The sequence below is a fragment of the Penicillium canescens genome (genome assembly GCF_028828765.1).
Source record: "Penicillium canescens strain IBT 15451 chromosome Unknown utg000003l_segment0_segment0, whole genome shotgun sequence".
NCBI classification, from domain to species: domain Eukaryota; kingdom Fungi; phylum Ascomycota; class Eurotiomycetes; order Eurotiales; family Aspergillaceae; genus Penicillium; species Penicillium canescens.
The window spans coordinates 4999493-5016449 of record NW_026703965.1 but is presented as its reverse complement, the minus strand read 5'-3'; the positions used below and the strand labels follow the sequence as shown (position 1 = coordinate 5016449).

The 16957-nt window shown below is 48.3% G+C and overlaps 6 protein-coding genes across 6 annotated transcripts; 3 read left to right on the top strand and 3 right to left on the bottom strand.

Moving 5' to 3' along the window:
* Nucleotides 1–285: 285 nt before the first annotated feature.
* Nucleotides 286–801, bottom strand: N7446_005170 (uncharacterized protein; the record flags this gene model as incomplete). The annotated part of the gene is made up of 1 exon (XM_058513918.1): nt 286–801. The coding sequence occupies one exon, from the start codon at nt 799–801 to the stop codon at nt 286–288; it is 516 nt and encodes a 171-aa protein (XP_058375247.1).
* A 1068-nt stretch (nt 802–1869) lies between these two features.
* N7446_005169 (nucleotide pyrophosphatase/phosphodiesterase family protein) lies at nt 1870–4620 on the top strand (the record flags this gene model as incomplete). Its single annotated transcript, XM_058513917.1, has 3 exons — nt 1870–2861; nt 2917–4183; nt 4235–4620. Exons 1-3 carry the CDS (start codon nt 2427–2429, stop codon nt 4618–4620), a joined length of 2088 nt encoding a protein of 695 aa, XP_058375246.1. The 5' UTR covers nt 1870–2426.
* Nucleotides 4621–5771: 1151 nt separating this feature from the next.
* On the top strand, nt 5772–7520 carry N7446_005168 (BCS1 and AAA domain-containing protein; the record flags this gene model as incomplete). The annotated part of the gene is made up of 1 exon (XM_058513916.1): nt 5772–7520. The coding sequence occupies one exon, from the start codon at nt 5772–5774 to the stop codon at nt 7518–7520; it is 1749 nt and encodes a 582-aa protein (XP_058375245.1).
* A 280-nt stretch (nt 7521–7800) lies between these two features.
* N7446_005167 (glycoside hydrolase family 43 protein) lies at nt 7801–8873 on the bottom strand (the record flags this gene model as incomplete). The annotated part of the gene is made up of 2 exons (XM_058513915.1): nt 7801–8475; nt 8550–8873. 2 exons carry the CDS (start codon nt 8871–8873, stop codon nt 7801–7803), a joined length of 999 nt encoding a protein of 332 aa, XP_058375244.1.
* A 3187-nt stretch (nt 8874–12060) lies between these two features.
* N7446_005166 (uncharacterized protein) lies at nt 12061–13057 on the top strand (the record flags this gene model as incomplete). The annotated part of the gene is made up of 5 exons (XM_058513914.1): nt 12061–12115; nt 12165–12184; nt 12251–12287; nt 12343–12410; nt 12467–13057. 5 exons carry the CDS (start codon nt 12061–12063, stop codon nt 13055–13057), a joined length of 771 nt encoding a protein of 256 aa, XP_058375243.1.
* Nucleotides 13058–15239: 2182 nt separating this feature from the next.
* N7446_005165 (Zn(II)2Cys6 transcription factor) lies at nt 15240–16595 on the bottom strand (the record flags this gene model as incomplete). The annotated part of the gene is made up of 2 exons (XM_058513913.1): nt 15240–15719; nt 15771–16595. 2 exons carry the CDS (start codon nt 16593–16595, stop codon nt 15240–15242), a joined length of 1305 nt encoding a protein of 434 aa, XP_058375242.1.
* Nucleotides 16596–16957: the final 362 nt, after the last annotated feature.

Here is a 16957-nt window from a genome sequence, read left to right as displayed (position 1 = left end):
CTGATTTGCATTAATGATTTGAATGAACAATTGATCCAAAGACTTTTTTTGACATTAACATTATATATTAGATATGTATTGAAAACAACCCAAAAATCAAAGACAGGATAAAAGCGCAGAATAAGCAGTCATATCCCCAACGCCTGTTTGAAGAGCCCGGTATCTCTCGCTCTCTGGTATTCCAATCCAATCATGGACAGCAGCCAGTAATCAAACCAAAGATATCAGGGAGAGAAAGGACCCATGCTCAACAAAACTAAACTCCGAATATTAGAGGCGAGGTATCTATGCAAGGAGCATAAGACCGTAGACCATGACAGCACCGGCGGCACCGACCTGGGGAACGGAAACCTTGGAGCCGGGGTTGGAGGGAGTGAAGCCAGTAGCGCCGGGGCCGGCAGGGGTGGTGCCAGCGCCGCCAGCACCTCCAGCGCCGCCAGAGGGGCCAGCACCAGGGCCAGCACTAGGGCCAGCGCCGGGGGCGCCGGAGCTAGCGGCAGGGGTCCTGCTGGGGACAACCACGGGGATGGTGGAGCTACCAGTTTGGCAGGTGAAGCAGGGGGCAGTCGAGGTAACGATTGCGGTGCCGTTATTGCCCTGGGTGCCGTTGTTGGGGGTGCCGGTCATGATGGGGTGGGTGCCGGTCTGGATGCCGGTGCGATGGGCGGTGGCGGTACCGGTGGCCTGCTTGTTGATGACACTCTTGCCGTGGACAGGGGGCTCGTGCTCCTTCTGGGCAACACCGGCAGAGACACCGGCGGCGAGGGCCAGGACGGCCACGGAGGGGGCAGTGAAGTACATTTTGTTTGTCTGGCTTGAAAGAAAAGCGATTGGATCAAGAAGTGTTGCTTCCTGTCTGAACGAATGAAGGAGCTAGATGGCAGGTTAGTATGAGCTGAAGAGAGTTGAGACTTGGAGTCTCATAGAGCGAAGCTTACCTAGGGTAATTATGCTGATGCGATGGGAAGGGAAAGGAACTCAGGCCAGTGGCGATGAGGAAGGGATTCTTATAGACATCGTGAGCTGTCCAAATCCGGCCCATAGATCAATTAAAGTTATCGATGACGAGAAGAGAATTTTCACAGGAACATGTTCCTCTGCTGTTCCTGCCCTGGCTATGGTCAGAGGAACCAGATTTTCATATCGCGATTTCCGCATGCGGGTATGTCACACTGGGCACTGGGGCTCCGGCCGAAATTTATCGTGCAACCCTGAGGCGACGATCGGCGTTCGTCCGGCGCCGACAGCGTCATGAACTCGCGGGCGAACGGTGGAGCCAGGAGTATGGATCACGTGATATGTGTTCCCAAATAGGAAGTTGGCCATCGCATGCGGACAGCCAGGTTCAAGCCACCACGCCAGTGAGGCATTCCAGACGGATCAACACCCAGCTGTCACAATGGATTTGTGGGGATTCTTTGTTCGTGAAATCTTTTCAGGAAGATTCGACAAAGACACGTTGTCCGAAAGTCATGCAGGGTGTCTCCAGACAATGGCTGGAGACTATCTCCAAGTCTCCCGACTCGCTGAGACGCCGGGAGCAAGCTTCTTGGAACTTTTAATGAGGCTTGGAGGTACCATAATGCACTGGGTCTTGGTCATGGGACTCAGTACCCTCCGATTATAAAGACAGGTGGAATCGCACTATACATTCGCTGCTAGCGCTTTGCGCTACTTCCAAATTACCATATGAAGAGAATCGGAACAACCACAGGCAGTGGTATCATGCATCTCGGGGGCTTCGGGGCAGACAGTATTGCATGGAGCAAGACGTCAGACTACCTCCCTGTAGGGCTGCTGACTTAGCCAATCGCCCACTGGGCATATACTGCATTCAGCATGTCAGTTTGCATCAATACAGCTAACTGTAGTGAATAAATGCTTGAGGATCTGTCGTCTGTAACCCCAGGGATCTTTGTCGAGGAATGTTAATTGCGTTGCTTCCTGACGCACGATCATTCGAACTGTTGACATCTGCAATCCCAAAGTTAGGAATGTGGCTGCCACGGACTGTCAGCATAATTCCGCTTGAGGAAGATGACACCTCTTGGCAAGTCTTGTCTTTGTTCTCAGCTCCCTGTGGGGTATTTGGGGTATTTTCTCAGCAGAACTGGAGACGGATGTGGAATTACATGTAGTCATTTGCTGTTGACAAGTTTAGTGTTGCACGCGGATAATCCAAATGCTCAAGGCGAAGGGATGGAACCGCGTCTGTTTGTGTGGGGATGAGATAGAGCTGCAAAAAAGTATACAGTAAACAACAAGTGTAGGCTCCAGTAAGGATAGACTCAGCAGGCGACACTTCCATAAGTGACTCTTGTGTTGAAGATGGTCTTATCGTGTCGGTCTTGGCGTTCTCGGGTCGATCTCCCTTGGCTTCTCCAACTCCGCTCTGTCACTGTCTTCATGTATTCATAGGCTGAGCTATGCGTCGCCCAGACCTGAGTCCTTCACTTCTTCATCCTGCGAACTATGACAATGACGCCTCGTCATTGCGGTCGCCCTCCGAGCAGGACTCCGACTCCGACGACGATGCCCTCCTTCATCAGAACCGCAGTACCTTGGAGATTGCAGAGCACGACCGCGCGGTCCTGGAAGAGGAGGAGGAGTTAGAGAATCTCTTAACCAGGCGAGGCGCTGGACAGGGGCTGCGGAGGATGTTCAGCCCGCATAGTGCCAGTGTGAGAATCGGGAAAAAGAACAAGGAGCGCCGACCGCGGAGGAATTCCCGCCGGGAGAGAGTCAGCGAGGATGGTGAATTGATGTACGAGATGGAGGAAGGGATTGGCGATGACAATGCCTCTCTATTGAGCGGGTCGTCGTTGGATTTGGATGGGAAGGACGAGTACACATATGACCCGGTAAGCACCTACTACAAATACCTACACTTCCCTGGCTAATGTGTTCACTACCTAGCCTACGCGGCCTTCATGGAAAAAGTTCTTGTTCATTGGTGCCCTCGTCGTCATACTCTTCTTCATCCTCGTCCTTGGGGCGTACAAAGCCTCAAGTGACTTCCGAGCTTCTCGCGCCCAGCCTATACCCGTGCTCTCGAATGGCACCGCACTCTTCGCGCCTACCACGATCGTTATCTCACTCGATGGTTTCCGAGCCGACTTCCTCGACCGCGGCCTGACCCCTGCGCTCAACTCCCTTATCGCGAATGGCGTCTCCCCGCAATACATGACCCCCAGCTTCCCGAGTGTCACCTTCCCGAACCATTTCACGCTCATGACCGGGCTATATCCCGAGAGCCACGGAGTTGTGGGAAATACATTCTGGGATCCGGAGCATGATGAGGAGTTTATCTCCACTCATTCATCTATCAGCATGCAGCCCAAGTGGTGGAATGCTGAACCGCTCTGGGTTACAGCTGAAAAGCAACGTGTGAAGACTGCCATTCACATGTGGCCCGGATCAGAGGCACACATCTCAGACAGGGAGCCAAGTATTGTTGACAAATACAATGCGACAGAAGAATTGTCCCGCAAGGTTAATCGAGTTTTGGAACTTTTGGATCTCCCAGGCCTTGAGAATGAGTCGCAGGTGGAACCTGAGCGCCCGCAGTTTATCGCAGCCTACGTCCCAAATGTGGATAGCCACGGGCATAAATTTGGACCCAACAGCACTGAGATTCGGAAGACAATAAGTCGAGCGGATAGCATGGTTGCCGACATCATGGCTGGTCTTGCTCAGCGAAACCTGACAGATGTGGTCAATATTGTTGTTCTATCAGACCATGGGATGGCTACGACATCCACAGAAAGAGTCGTCCAACTAGACGACCTCATTGACTACAATCTGATTGAACACCGCGACGGGTGGCCATCTATTGGTATTCGCCCGAAGCGGCCAGAAGATCTGCCAATCCTGCAAGCACAACTGGAGAAGGTAGCCCCAGATTGGGAGCATGCGTTCGAGTTCTACACAAAGGAGACAATGCCGGAGCGCTATCACTTCTCGAACAACGACCGCATTGCACCACTGTGGGTCATTCCGAAGACAGGCTGGGCCATTGTCGATCGGTCAGAATGGGACGTCGAGGCAGCTTTGAAGACTGGGGAAGCTTATTACCCCAGAGGTATTCACGGTTATGATCATGAGCATCCGTTGATGCGTGCCATTTTCATTGCGCGTGGTCCAGCTTTCCCGCATCAGCCTAATAGTCGAGTTGAAGTGTTCCGTGAGTGTCTTTTTACTGCTGATTGATATCTGAGCTAATGAGGTCATTCAGAAAACACCGAGGTGTATAATATTCTTTGCGACTCACTGGGCGTAGACCCTCGTCCGAGCAATGGCACTCTGCGTCTGCCATTTAAGCCCATCGGGCGCCATTCCGACGAAGATGCTCCAGTCCTGGATACACCTCCTGATCCACCAGCTCTGGTTCAGACTTCTGCAACAGTAGAACCCTCAACATCGGCACTGGCACCAGCGCCACAACCTATCACTCCATCTGAGACACCACCTGCTACCGACAATGATAAAGATAATGACAGTGACAATGATAACGGTACAACCTGGTGGGACTCAGTTTGGGACAAATTAGATGATTTCAAGCATTGGGCTGGCGGTGTTGCTGATGCTATCAAGGGTAATCACCCAGAGTCTCAGGGCTGATGCTTTGGATCTATCTACATTCCGTCCGGTTGGACCTTGCTGTATTTTGAAGATACCCACATTTACGTATATATAATGTTTAGACTTAGATCAACGATCTCACATATCCTTGTGACTCCACTCCCGGTATCTGGCTCCTTTGAGATGCTCGTGCAACCTGCGCTTCCTATAGTTCTGGACGCTTCAGCATCTTTTTATCTGTTTCATTGGTGGAAGATAATATTATTTGCATAGAGATTCTTAAATTCCTTGCTTGAATATGTTTCCCACAGGAGGGAATATATGCCCAAGATATATATCTGGATGTTGTCGTAAAATCCGGTACTCATCAGGTTACGAGAGACTTTATTTTTCCATAAGCATCAATTACACCAGAGTCTAAAAAAACAAAATCAAGAGAGACTGAAAAAGGAGAAGGTTACAGTAATGAGCTCCTTTCGTACTGTTCGTGGGCTGCAGGTCCGAGTGTGTTTTGGCAGTATCCTAACATAGGATCCTGTCCATATTGTCAAAGATGGCCATATACGATATCAACCAGCCAAGTGGTCGAGCAGTAACTCGGTCATTCAGTCTTCCTTGGTCTAGTGGTGATGATTTCCGCTTGTCATTAACACCGATAAGCGCGGGAGACCGGGGTTCGATTCCCCGAGGGAGAGTTTCTTTTTGCACTTCTACTTTATATATTGGTATATGTATGAGCTAATTTTTTTTTTTGGGCAAATTTTCTAACCTGGACAATGCTCAGTTACTCAATTGACTCAAGGTTGACATTCTGCCTGTGACACCATACGGCCCAGCTACGCACTGCGCCTTCAGACCAATGAGTCAAGGCCAGCCAGCAGCCGCAGCAAGCAAACACCTCATGGCCAATCAAACCCGCGAGGCCATGCTAGGCTTGTGGGTGCAGCTCTCAGCCAGAGAAATCCTCATCCCCGGGCTCCGAATCGGGTGTCCGAGCGCAACTGATGCCTAAACCCAGATGAGGCTCTTAGTTTGGCAATTGTATAAAAGATGCTTGACATGGCTTGCTAAACATATTCATCCAGGGCGTTTTCCCTCTACCATCTCTTTTTCTTTTCGTCTCTATCCTTCCCCCTTCTCAATTTCTCAAATCGTCCTCTTCACCCAGTTCCTGTTGTAGCCGATCAATCATGGTATCCAACCAAACATACCCTACGGTGACAGGGCCGCTGTCCCCGTCCGAAACAGCGATGCTGGAGGTGCTTGTTCCCGGTTATGGCTTTATATCACGTATTTTGATGTCATACCTCAATATCGACATCAATGCCTACATCCAACTAGTGGTCGCAATGGCCGTCTTCGCCGCAAGTTTCCGATACATCTACAACCAAGCCTCAGCACGCTTCAGTCAATATTTTGTATCAAGAGCCGAAATCCGCCTTGACGATGAGATTTTCAACTACCTGATGTATTGGATCTCACGCCAATCCCACATGAAACAAACGAATCAGTTTGTGGCAGGCATCAAAAGCAACGGATACTGGAGTGACGACGAAGACTCAGATGCCGGCGACGAAGATGACAACTGGGACAAGCTAGGCGATGACGGAAAGCTTGCCTCATTTGATGACTGCTGGGAAAAGGTGCTCAGCCGCGACAAGTACAAGACTCTCCGTTTCACCCCAGCACAGGGCTGCCACTACTTCTGGTACCGCAACCGGCCCCTCATGCTGGAGCGACAACGCCAGGAAGGGAGCGCACGCTGGGTACTGAACAACGAGCGACTCTACCTATCATGTCTCGGTCGGGACCCGACCATCCTCAAGATGTTGCTGGCGGAAGCGCAGCAGGCATATGTCGAGCGCGATGGTAACCTCACCGTCATTTATCGTGGCCAACGACCATGTGCTACCTCTCCATATGATTGGTATCGGGGCATGGCTCGGCTACCGCGTCCTCTTTCAACTGTTATCCTAGACCAGGAACAGAAACAGTCCTTTATTGATGATATCAAAGAGTACCTGCACCCTCGTACCCGTCGCTGGTATTCTAACCGTGGTATCCCATACCGACGTGGATACCTCTTCCATGGTCCCCCTGGGACTGGCAAGACGAGTCTATGTTTTGCTGCAGCAGGCCTGTTGGGGTTGAAGCTTTACCTGCTTAATCTCAATTCCACAGCTTTGGACGAGGATGGTCTCGCGTCTCTATTTGCAGCCCTGCCGCGGCGGTGCATTGTGCTTCTTGAAGATATTGACGCGGCAGGCATTACCAGCACTCGGGGCAAGACTATTGTTTCAACCCCAGAGCCCACGATCGACGAGGGCATCCCAGGTGAAGCAGATGGTGAAGCTGACGCGACTGTTGTCCCCGACGCACCTGCCAAAGGCGGTGTCACACTCTCGGGCCTTCTGAACGTTATTGATGGCGTTGCTGCGAGCGAGGGCCGGATCCTCGTGATGACCACGAACCACGCCGACAAGCTGGACCCAGCTCTTCTCCGACCTGGTCGTGTTGATATGACCATCAACTTTGGGTACACCAGTGAAGCGGACATCAAGGAGATGTTCATTTCTATATACAACACAACGAAAAATGATATCCGGCGTGCGAAGAGACCACGAACGACCAGCAATGGCGCTGCCAAGTCTTCAGCCAAGTCTATTACAGGGGAGAGGAGGAATTCTGAAGACTCCCAGGTTGGAGATAAGAAGGATCCATTGCAGGACGCTCTTCAATCCCTTCAATCGCGCATTTCACATCTTGCTGATGAATTTGCCGCTATTGTTCCCAGTGGAGAATTGACTGCTGCTGAGATCCAGGGTTATCTTCTTAACCATAAGGAGATTCCTGAAGCGGCGATTCAGGGTGCGCCGGGATGGGTGCAAAGCACATTGGAGAAGAAGCGTGCGAGAGAGGAGAAGGAGAAGTTTTCTTAGTTGCTTTTATGGATAGATGGATACCCAAAATGAACCAAATAATACGATATTGCTACGCTTGAACTCTTTTTTGGCTGATTTTAAATTACGTTATTTGGTGTGCCCTTCCAGAAGGTCAAACAGGGAAAATATGACTTCCTATAAAACGAGTGTCATTGGTATCGTATAATCCTTCAAAATCTGGGGTATATCATCAGAAGCGACAGGACTTCCCAAAAATATCAAAATGCAAAACTCCAATCGCACGAATCATGAAAGAAATAAAATAAAACTATAGCACTCAAGCAATAGCCGCCGTCTTCCCATTCAGAGTCACATCAGCCACATACATGCACCGATCAGTCCTCGCCTCAGTACAGAAACCATGGAACAACATCCGATCACCACACCCACAAACATTCCCACCACCAGGCGAAAGAAGCCCGGAATTCTGAGCATTGATCAAAGGAACATTCGTCTTAGTATAAGGACCAGTAATACTGCTAGCAGTAGCCCAGCGCACATCATACTTAGGATCAGTAAAGCAATGCGTAGAATAAAACAAGAAATAAGTATCACCATGCAGAATCAGATTCGGCGCCTCAACAAGCGGCCCATCATTATCGGCCGTGGACCGATCAAGAATCTGCACCGCATCACCGATGGGAGTAACACCATCAGCAGCGACCTTCTGCAGCAAGATCGGCGTGCCAACTAATGGCTCGATGCCGTTGTTGCAATCGCCGCCGTGACCGACGCTGTTGCCGTCGACTTTGAACACGACGTATCGGCTTCCGTCTTTGTCTTTGAATCCGGCTGGATCGATTGATCCGCCGCGGTCCAATCGACAGGAGAGAGGCGTGTTGCTTGGGACGTATGGTCCTGCGGGTTTGTCCGCTACGGCTGTGCCGACACAATGGTGGCCCACGTTTGATTTGGCTTCGCCTGAGTAGTACATGACATACTTCCCGTCATCCTGGGTTTGATTAGCGGTGTGTTTTGTTTTTGATTGGGGTTTCGCATTTTCTCGGAGACCGAGGTGAGGCTTACCCGGAGGACTACGTCTGGAGCCCAGTGGTCTCGGTCTGTTTCCCAGGTTGAAAGAGTTGGGAGGGCCTCAACGTTCAGCAAGGTCCATGTCTTGAAATCATCAGACCTTGCGACTTGAATACGCTTGCCATTCCCATTCGTGCCGAAAGCGTACCATTTGTTATCGGCTGCTTTCATGAAACTCGGGTCTGGGAAGTTGGTGTTCAGACCTAGCCAGGCACCCTTTGCTCTCTTTGAGATGATAGGCGAGCCGAGGACGGCGGGGAGCAGGGATAGGGTTAGAGCAACCCACGTGGAAGGGGAAGTGAACAAGGAGGACAGCATGCTGAACAGCTAATCAGGGGAAAGAAGAGAGCAAGAACAAAGACGCAGATCATGAAGATCGGAACATAATCGTCGGGGAGGGAAGGGAAGCACTTCTTATATGTCAGATTTCTACCGCTGTTGGCAGTGAGACAAGGCTCGCATTGGATTTAAGGTACCAAGAGACGCCCGATGTCAGACTACAGCATCGGGTCTGCTTGGCTCAAAGAGGGTTTGGGGCAGAGAAGGGAGAAGTAGCCGCACGCCTGATATGGAGATCCGTCAGGTGGCACCGGGACTCGGCGAAGACTAATTTGTACAGACCAGTCATGGATGAGCCCGTGCTGGTGCATTATGCTGATCTATCAGTCGGGGGGAATGAGAGGGCTGCATGGGAGAGTAGTCGAAAGCTAAAGCATACAGTGCAAGGCGAGACCAGGAATCGAGGGCTGCATGCGTTGGTTCGAGTGCACAAAGAAGAGGGTGGGTCTGTTTGACCTCGGTATTTTATTCTTGTGATTTCTTTGATTTTAGAATTCTTTTAGTTGATTCCGGAAAGGACTGGGCATCATGAGACGAGGAAGATGACTGGATGAATGTGATGCACGAACACGTTGGCGGCTACATCCATGTCGATTTCCATCGGTTAGGTCTAGTGTGATGCGGATTCATTCCGAGAGATGCATTTTGGTTGAGACGTCGCTAATGGTTAGTTAGCTGCAAGCAAAATGTCATAGGTCCACATTTGGAGATACTCGGGCTGAGTTCGGCTGTGAAAAGCCATGGTAGACAATTATTAGGGCGGCAGATCCTCCGCGGGGGACTAAGAGCTAATCTGCATATACTGGAGTGCTGATCGATCCAATCGCCAAGTTCGGCCAAACGGAGTAAGACAAATCGATTGGGCGGTGGGTGGCTGACGGATGTCGATCAAGACCAAAGCTTGGAAAGTCCATTAACAAGATGTGTGCCTTGAATATGAGTGTCATATCATTGGTGCGAGCCAGAGCAGAAAAGTACAGAGCTATCCGATGCAAGGGCGAAAGGCCCCTCGCAACATCGCACAGGACATACTCTGTACATCGATAACAGACTCGGGCTTGATTAACATGCATAAAAATGGATGCAGCAAGACATATGGATATCAGACATCTCACCCCTTGGCGACCCAGACCGCCGCCATTTTGCTCCAAGGTTGTCTTTGATAGGCGGGAGTAAGGACAAGCGACCCCCAGGCCAGGGGTCCCAAGCCCTTGGCTACAGTTACACGAGAAGGGGTCATGGCCTTCCGACCGTGGCTTGTGGGGTGTGCTGGCACTCGTGGCCATCACACATGGCTAAGGTCACACTGTAAGAAATTAAATCCGTAGGTATCTATTCAAAAGTGATCAAATCTAGTCCCGATACTGGATAGTCCCAACGTTCGTGATCTTGTTTTTTGGTCTTTTACACTTCCGAGTACCACGGGTGCAATCCACACTATAGAACTAACAAAGCACGCATAGAAATTCTCAAGACAAAAGAAGTGACTGGAGTCATATCTTAGCTTGTCCGATTATATGGAGCTGAATACTATCCCTTGCAGCTCAAGATAAAGGAGAATCCCCCCAGTCCATGATAATAGATTGTGACATGTACACAGAGCAAACCCTGAAATCTCGTTGGTATCATAAATTCCAAATTTTGACGAAAAATCGAACAAAGTAAAGCCTGCCTAACCCATTTACCCCGCATAGCGACCGATGGAGGTCATGCTCGACCAGTCGGTGAAGACTTTCCACTTGAGGCTGAGGCTATGATGTCACCGGAAGCACTTCATCTACTAGTTTATAGATCGGCGGCACGCATGACAGGGAGGATAAGACCGGGATTTTATACCATGAAAATGCGGGGTGAACAGCGTCATTTGACTTTGACTTGAATGGCTAAGGCAAGGGCGTGAAATAGGAAGTTAAATTGAGCTGATGCCAAGCGCATCTAGCTGGTGCTCCTATGTAGTTTTTCCTCTGCCACTTCTTGGCTTTCCAAGAATCACAACTCTAGCCTGGCGCAGTGATGAGATTACGGCTGTGTAGAGGAGACCAGGCTGGCAAAGTCCAGGGGAGCTTGCAGTAACGGTCATGTTTTCGACCGTGAAACTGCCCTTGAACGAGGACGAAAGTCCTCCCAAAAGCTAAACCTGGTTCCACTTGCTCAAGAATCATCTATTGCTGGCCTCATTGAAGGCATCGGGGTTGAGCACCTACTCTGAGTCTCACCGTGGTCTGCGGCTGTCATTATATCAAATTCGGTACCGATAATGTGTAACGAGCTGAACCCTCGAATCACTAGAAATTCGAGATCCCCTTAATGCTGGTTTCGAGAAGATCCAAAGCAGCCGATAGGGAGCTTGCTTTATATCAAGAGCAGGCATGTTGTACGGTCGAGCTAATACTGCATAAGAGCAATGGAAAGGCGGCCAAAAGTGAGGTTGAGAACGAAATTGGTGAGACACCCCCTTATACAGTGCTTCCGAAGTCGGTGTCACCAGCTACACACTTTCAACCCAATGCCAAGAAACGCTAAACTACTTTTAGAATAACCCAAGAACACCCTCGGTTTTAGGCCTTGTATCGTCAAAAACCGGATAATTATATAATCTGGGCCTGTGCTTAAGTTAAGTTAATACCTGTTTTAGCTGGGCAGCTGCCCTACCTCTGTGCCCCACGTCCAGACACTTCTATCACGCCCCGTGTCTTCATTGGCGACCAATCACTCAAACTAGTACTGCAACAAACCATGGCTCCCGACATAACCAAATGTACGCTCCAGTTTATTCGGTATGGTGGTGAACTAAACCACCTCCAGATAGCTGAAGCTGTTGGCTTGACGTCACTATGTTAAACAGTTCTTTTATTTTAGATACGCATTTATTGATGACCATTTGATGACGTACTATGGCTGTCCTGCTCTACCCCAAAAGCAGTCTGCCTCTAGCGCACCTCTAGGCTGAATGCCGAACAAGTGTTTCGAGGAAATCCTTCCTCCCTTAACTTTGTCAGGCAGCATGATATCTTGACAAAATATCTTAACTATTCTCATGTCGCAAGAGCCAGCTGCTCCGCCACCGCCAGGTGTTATACCGGACTTCAGTAATCCGTCGGGGGGCATTCACTTATGGTTGATCGTGACACAATGTATATGCATCCCTATTGTCGCATGCTTTGTTATGACGAGGCTGTATGCCAAGCTATTCATACAGCATGTGTTTTACGTTGAGGACTGTAAGCAGAAGCCCAGATTGTCTGTATTTATATATACTAATTGGATTAGGGATGTGTTTAATATCTTGGGTACGACAACTTGACTCATAAAAGCGGTGGGTTATTGAAGTTATCATGCTGACTGCAATAATTTAGGTCCTAGCAACGACCTGGTTTTCACTTCAACTAGTGAGTACGTTTCCGAACATATATCTCGGTACAATGAAATTTGACCTTTGTCTCTTCAGCCGCAGCTGGAGGTGGAGGATATCATCAATGGGATATCCCGAAGGATGACATGGTACTTTTTTTAAAGGTAGGTGAAATGCCTCAGTATACAGACAATTTTAATTTACTAAACTTCTTGCTAAGGCCTCTTATGTAATAAATGTCCTATACGGCCCAGTTATTCTCACGGTCAAATTATCGATTTTATTTATGCTCGCACGATTATTCACACCATATCGGAAATGGGTTGCTTTTATATATATATTCAGCGCGGTACTCGGAGCATATACTATCGCAATATTAGTTGTGAAGATCCGCATCTGCAAACCTATTGATGCTTTTTGGCTCGGTCCCGAAGCTACTAATGGGACGTGTCTCGATGTGCTGAAGGTCTTCCTTGCCGACACCACTTTTAGTGTAATCACCGATTTGGTTATCCTCGCTCTGCCGATAGCACTGATTTCAGTGCTCCACCTGTCCCTTATGAAGAAGCTAAGAGTTATTGTTATTCTGGCAGCAGGCGGTCTAGTGTGTATTGTGACCATTGTCCGGCTGGTATGGGTGGTTTCATATCAAAATTCAGCTGATAAGACATGGACAACCATGCGCACTGATCTTGTTACCTGTGCGGAAATTGCAGTTGGGATTATCTGCGCCTGCCTTCCAACTATTTACTTCCTTGTGAACCAGCGCTGCTCTCTTTTCTCCCTTGGAGAGAGTGAGGTTAGAACGTGACCTTAGAGAGTCTGCAAATCTACGCTCCAATTTCTTCACAGTTCGGCAACTTACGAATCTAAACCGAGAGCTCTGCCTGAAATTGCCTCTAAACTATCGCCAGTTTTGGATGTAACGCTAGCGCTAATAGACAGTGGAACAGACAACAGATATTCAGTCAATTTTCAATAAATGATTTCTTATAGAATCCGGATGGCTCCTTAACCCATGCTTATCTAAGACGGATCGACCGTAGTTTTGGCAAGTACTAGGTTATTGATTCTTTCTCTCTTTTGCATCCAAACAAAATTCTGCATTATAGGCTAACCCTTACTCGATGTTCTCGCTGCATACAATCCTCACGTTCTAGGGCTCCATTATATTTTGCGACAAGATGTTACTATCTTGACAATACGATACCATCCATCTACCCTCTAGCAGTGGCAAAGTGTAGAACTAGTTATAACTTCAGCTATCAAGGCGATACGATCAGTATATCGTGAAAAGAGAAGCTTTAACGTTTGCCTAAATATAAGCGCTTCAACCAAAGCCCGGGCTAATATGCAAGCGAGATATAATCTAGGAGATTCGCTTATTAAAGTCTCTCTTCCCGAAATGATTGAAAGGGTTTCACGTCTCTTATATACCAATACAAAACTTGGAAAGCTCTACCAATAACCATTACGAAAAATATAGTATATAGCCTGCATAACGAGACATAGTAATGCTAGTTTTACCCTGTTCTCCAGCATCAGATCCAACGCGCGGCAAACTAGGCGCCTTTTAGCTGTAGATTATTCCAAAATAAACTCAATGTTTCACACATAACTGAATAATAGAGACAATATAGAGAATCTCGGCAGGCCTAAATGTACATCCAGCAAGAATGGAAGAACAGAGAGGGACCAACGATAATGAGACTTGGCAAGGTGTTTTAAAACAAGCAGTTCAAGGTAGATCAGCAGGACCTGGGGCCCTATAAGATACAGTACTGTAGATCACAGTCAATGCTGTCTGGTTTAAAGCAAGTGCCCGGATTGCCAATGGTTGCTGGGGCGGTACGAGAAAAGTGTGCCAGATCCGCGTGGTTCACTTTCGCTTTTTCGGTTTGACAGAGTGCATTTCCATGGAACGTGTAGCACCTATTACACATACGAGACATGTGTAATGTAGCTTGTCCCTGTAAAATACTGTATTTGCAAACCTGCAGGAATATCAATATTCCGAATAAATTTAAGAATAGAGAAGTGGATCTTGATAATAGGGTTAGTGTAGGTGGCGACACCGATTCCCGGACGTACTGTAACTATCCTTGGTACCCTTTGATCTCATAGTTCTTTTGTGATACTACTCATTCAACGATCATTCTATACTGCGATATTCCGCAAGTGGCTTCTGATTGGCCTCATCGGCGACCCCGGTTCGACCTTCTCTCTGCGACAATTTCGGCTCGAGTTTCCTCTCTTCCTAATCACAAGTAATGAATGATCTATGGAGCCTCACAACTATAAAGGTGATTCTTAATTTCATCCTGTTTCATATGGTGCGTTGCTATTCGTGGTAGCTATCTCCAGAGCTCTGGCAGATGTTTTGAGGAAATTTCGCAACTAGGAGATATCGATCATAAAACAAGCCGTGAGATAATATAGCGACTATAAAAATACCATCTATTGATCTGTTTGAAGGAGTGAAGGCGTGCTAATGATGTAGATATCCATTATGTTGGTAAATGGTGATATAAGTGCATAACTGTCTCTCTTTAGATTAGAATTGCCTGAACTCCCATCTCAGACATAGTGATGCGACAGTCGGCCCGTTTGGTTTCCTGCATCTCCCAGCATTTCCTGATTATTTTCCAAACTGTGGCACTGTTACCAATTCGTCCAGATTTCTGTACCAGATCCGTCATAAGCATCTCGAATAGGGGACGATTGTGTAACTGGACCATACAGCCTATAACGCACAATGCCCATACTGATCCCGTAAGAGAATACCCTTGCGGTCTATTCTGAAGAGTGATAATTGCCCGGGAAACGGCGCTTTGTATCTCTGGCAATGCCGGCAGTGGCCCTGATACAATAGTATGTAGTAGAACTAGGGCGGCATAGGCAAAGAGGCGCGAGACCCAATTTGTAGAAGATTCCGCACCAGGTTTTGCCTAAAGAAATATTAGTTAGTATCACATGCAAGCCATCGTCAAGAACTATAGACCTACACATCGTGCCAGATCAAGGTCCTGTATACCACTTTCTAAGCGCCTCTCTATTTCTTTTCCCCTACTTGCGAGTTCTCGGATACTTAGCATACCCTGCTCTTCCTGTGTCTCTTTCCAGATGCTGAAATGAGCGAGGTCACCTGTAATTAACATAACCCAATTTTCGCAGCCCATGAGATCTGCCGTATTGAGGCCTTGAATTCGAAGCCATTGTTGATACGGAAGCCGCGGCGCGCGGCCAGTTGTAACACAAGCAAAGATATCGAACCATATCACAGCGACTGTGAGAAATTGCAGTCCTTCAACCATTCCGCTCCTTGGAGATCGATGCTGCTCAGCAAAGGGAGTCGAGCTAGTATCGCAGATAACAGAGTCTGGGTTGAAAATAGCCTCCGGTGATAAAAGACCCATGAGGGAGGCAGTGGCGTCAAGATGTAGGAGCCAGTCATGCTCGGCACCCCGGAAGACCTGGAAAGCCAATCAGTGGTATTCACTCGAAGAAACACTTTTGATACGTACCTCAAAGCTGATCAACATGAAGCTGCATGCCAAGAACTCTGCCAATTGAGGATGATCATCCAGCAATTTGTCGCCCTTTTCGCTCATAATATCACAGAGTTCCCGCAGTGCTCTAGAGTGGTGTTCAAATGCCTTTTGCTTTTGCTGAAACTCTTCCTCGGTTCCGAGTATTGCAGCTTGGTGAAGTGAAGATAAACTGAGAACGGCATGGTAAAGAGGGCCTCGCTTGATCAGCAAGAGAAAAAGCCAGCCCCGGTTTCCTAGACGGGATCTAGAACAATGATATGGAAATTGCCACGGGAAAACTTGATCAAGATAATGCATCAACAGACAAGCTTCTCGAGAATCAAGACTATCGCCAGGCTCGAAGTGTTGGTTGCCGGAGTCAGTCCGGGATTGCAGGGCCTCATCATGATCATGACTCGTAACTTGGCTTGTGTCATGGCTTTCTAGCTCAATGCTATGCTCCAAAAAATCCGATTGACCAGATAAACATGGCGAATACGAAGGCTGAGGCGGCGTGATCATTGCCCTTGGCGCTTCTTCGTTTGTTTGCGTTTCCGACAATGCCTGAGAATGCTCCCTAGCCCTTCGGCGAGCTCGACCCTGCATTTTCTTCACGCGGCGAAAATTTTCGTTTATTGCTGCTTTGATACGTTGTCGTTCTTTTTGCTCCTCTGAAGCACCGTCCATCCATGTTGGCTTGGGTCCATAGCCGTGGCAATGGACATGTCGGTCGGAGCACTCTTTACATGAAGGTATATGCATATCGCATTTTAGATGTCGAATCCGACATGTCCAGCACCCGGCAGTTTCAGAACGCATTGCAAGAAAACGTGGGGTTAGATTGAAGATCGGGAATGGGAGGAGGAGGGAAGTGCTAGACGGACACTCGCTACGGCTATTCGGACATCCTTCCCCTAAAATGGACAAGTGCGTCTAAACAGGTTAGACTGGTATTTATATTACAGTATACAACGTTGTCTCTGAAATTGAAGTCAGCCTGGTGCCTTAAGAGATGCCCTTACGAGGCTTACTTTATGTGTAATACAAATACCAAGCTAGTCCCTTTCGAGAAAGGGGTATTGCATCGTCTTACGTGGAAACTCAAATTGCTCTCGATTCATCTTTCTCTTAGGGGTCTCAGTTACATCTTTGTTTCTACGTCATTGCCTGTGAAGTTCCAG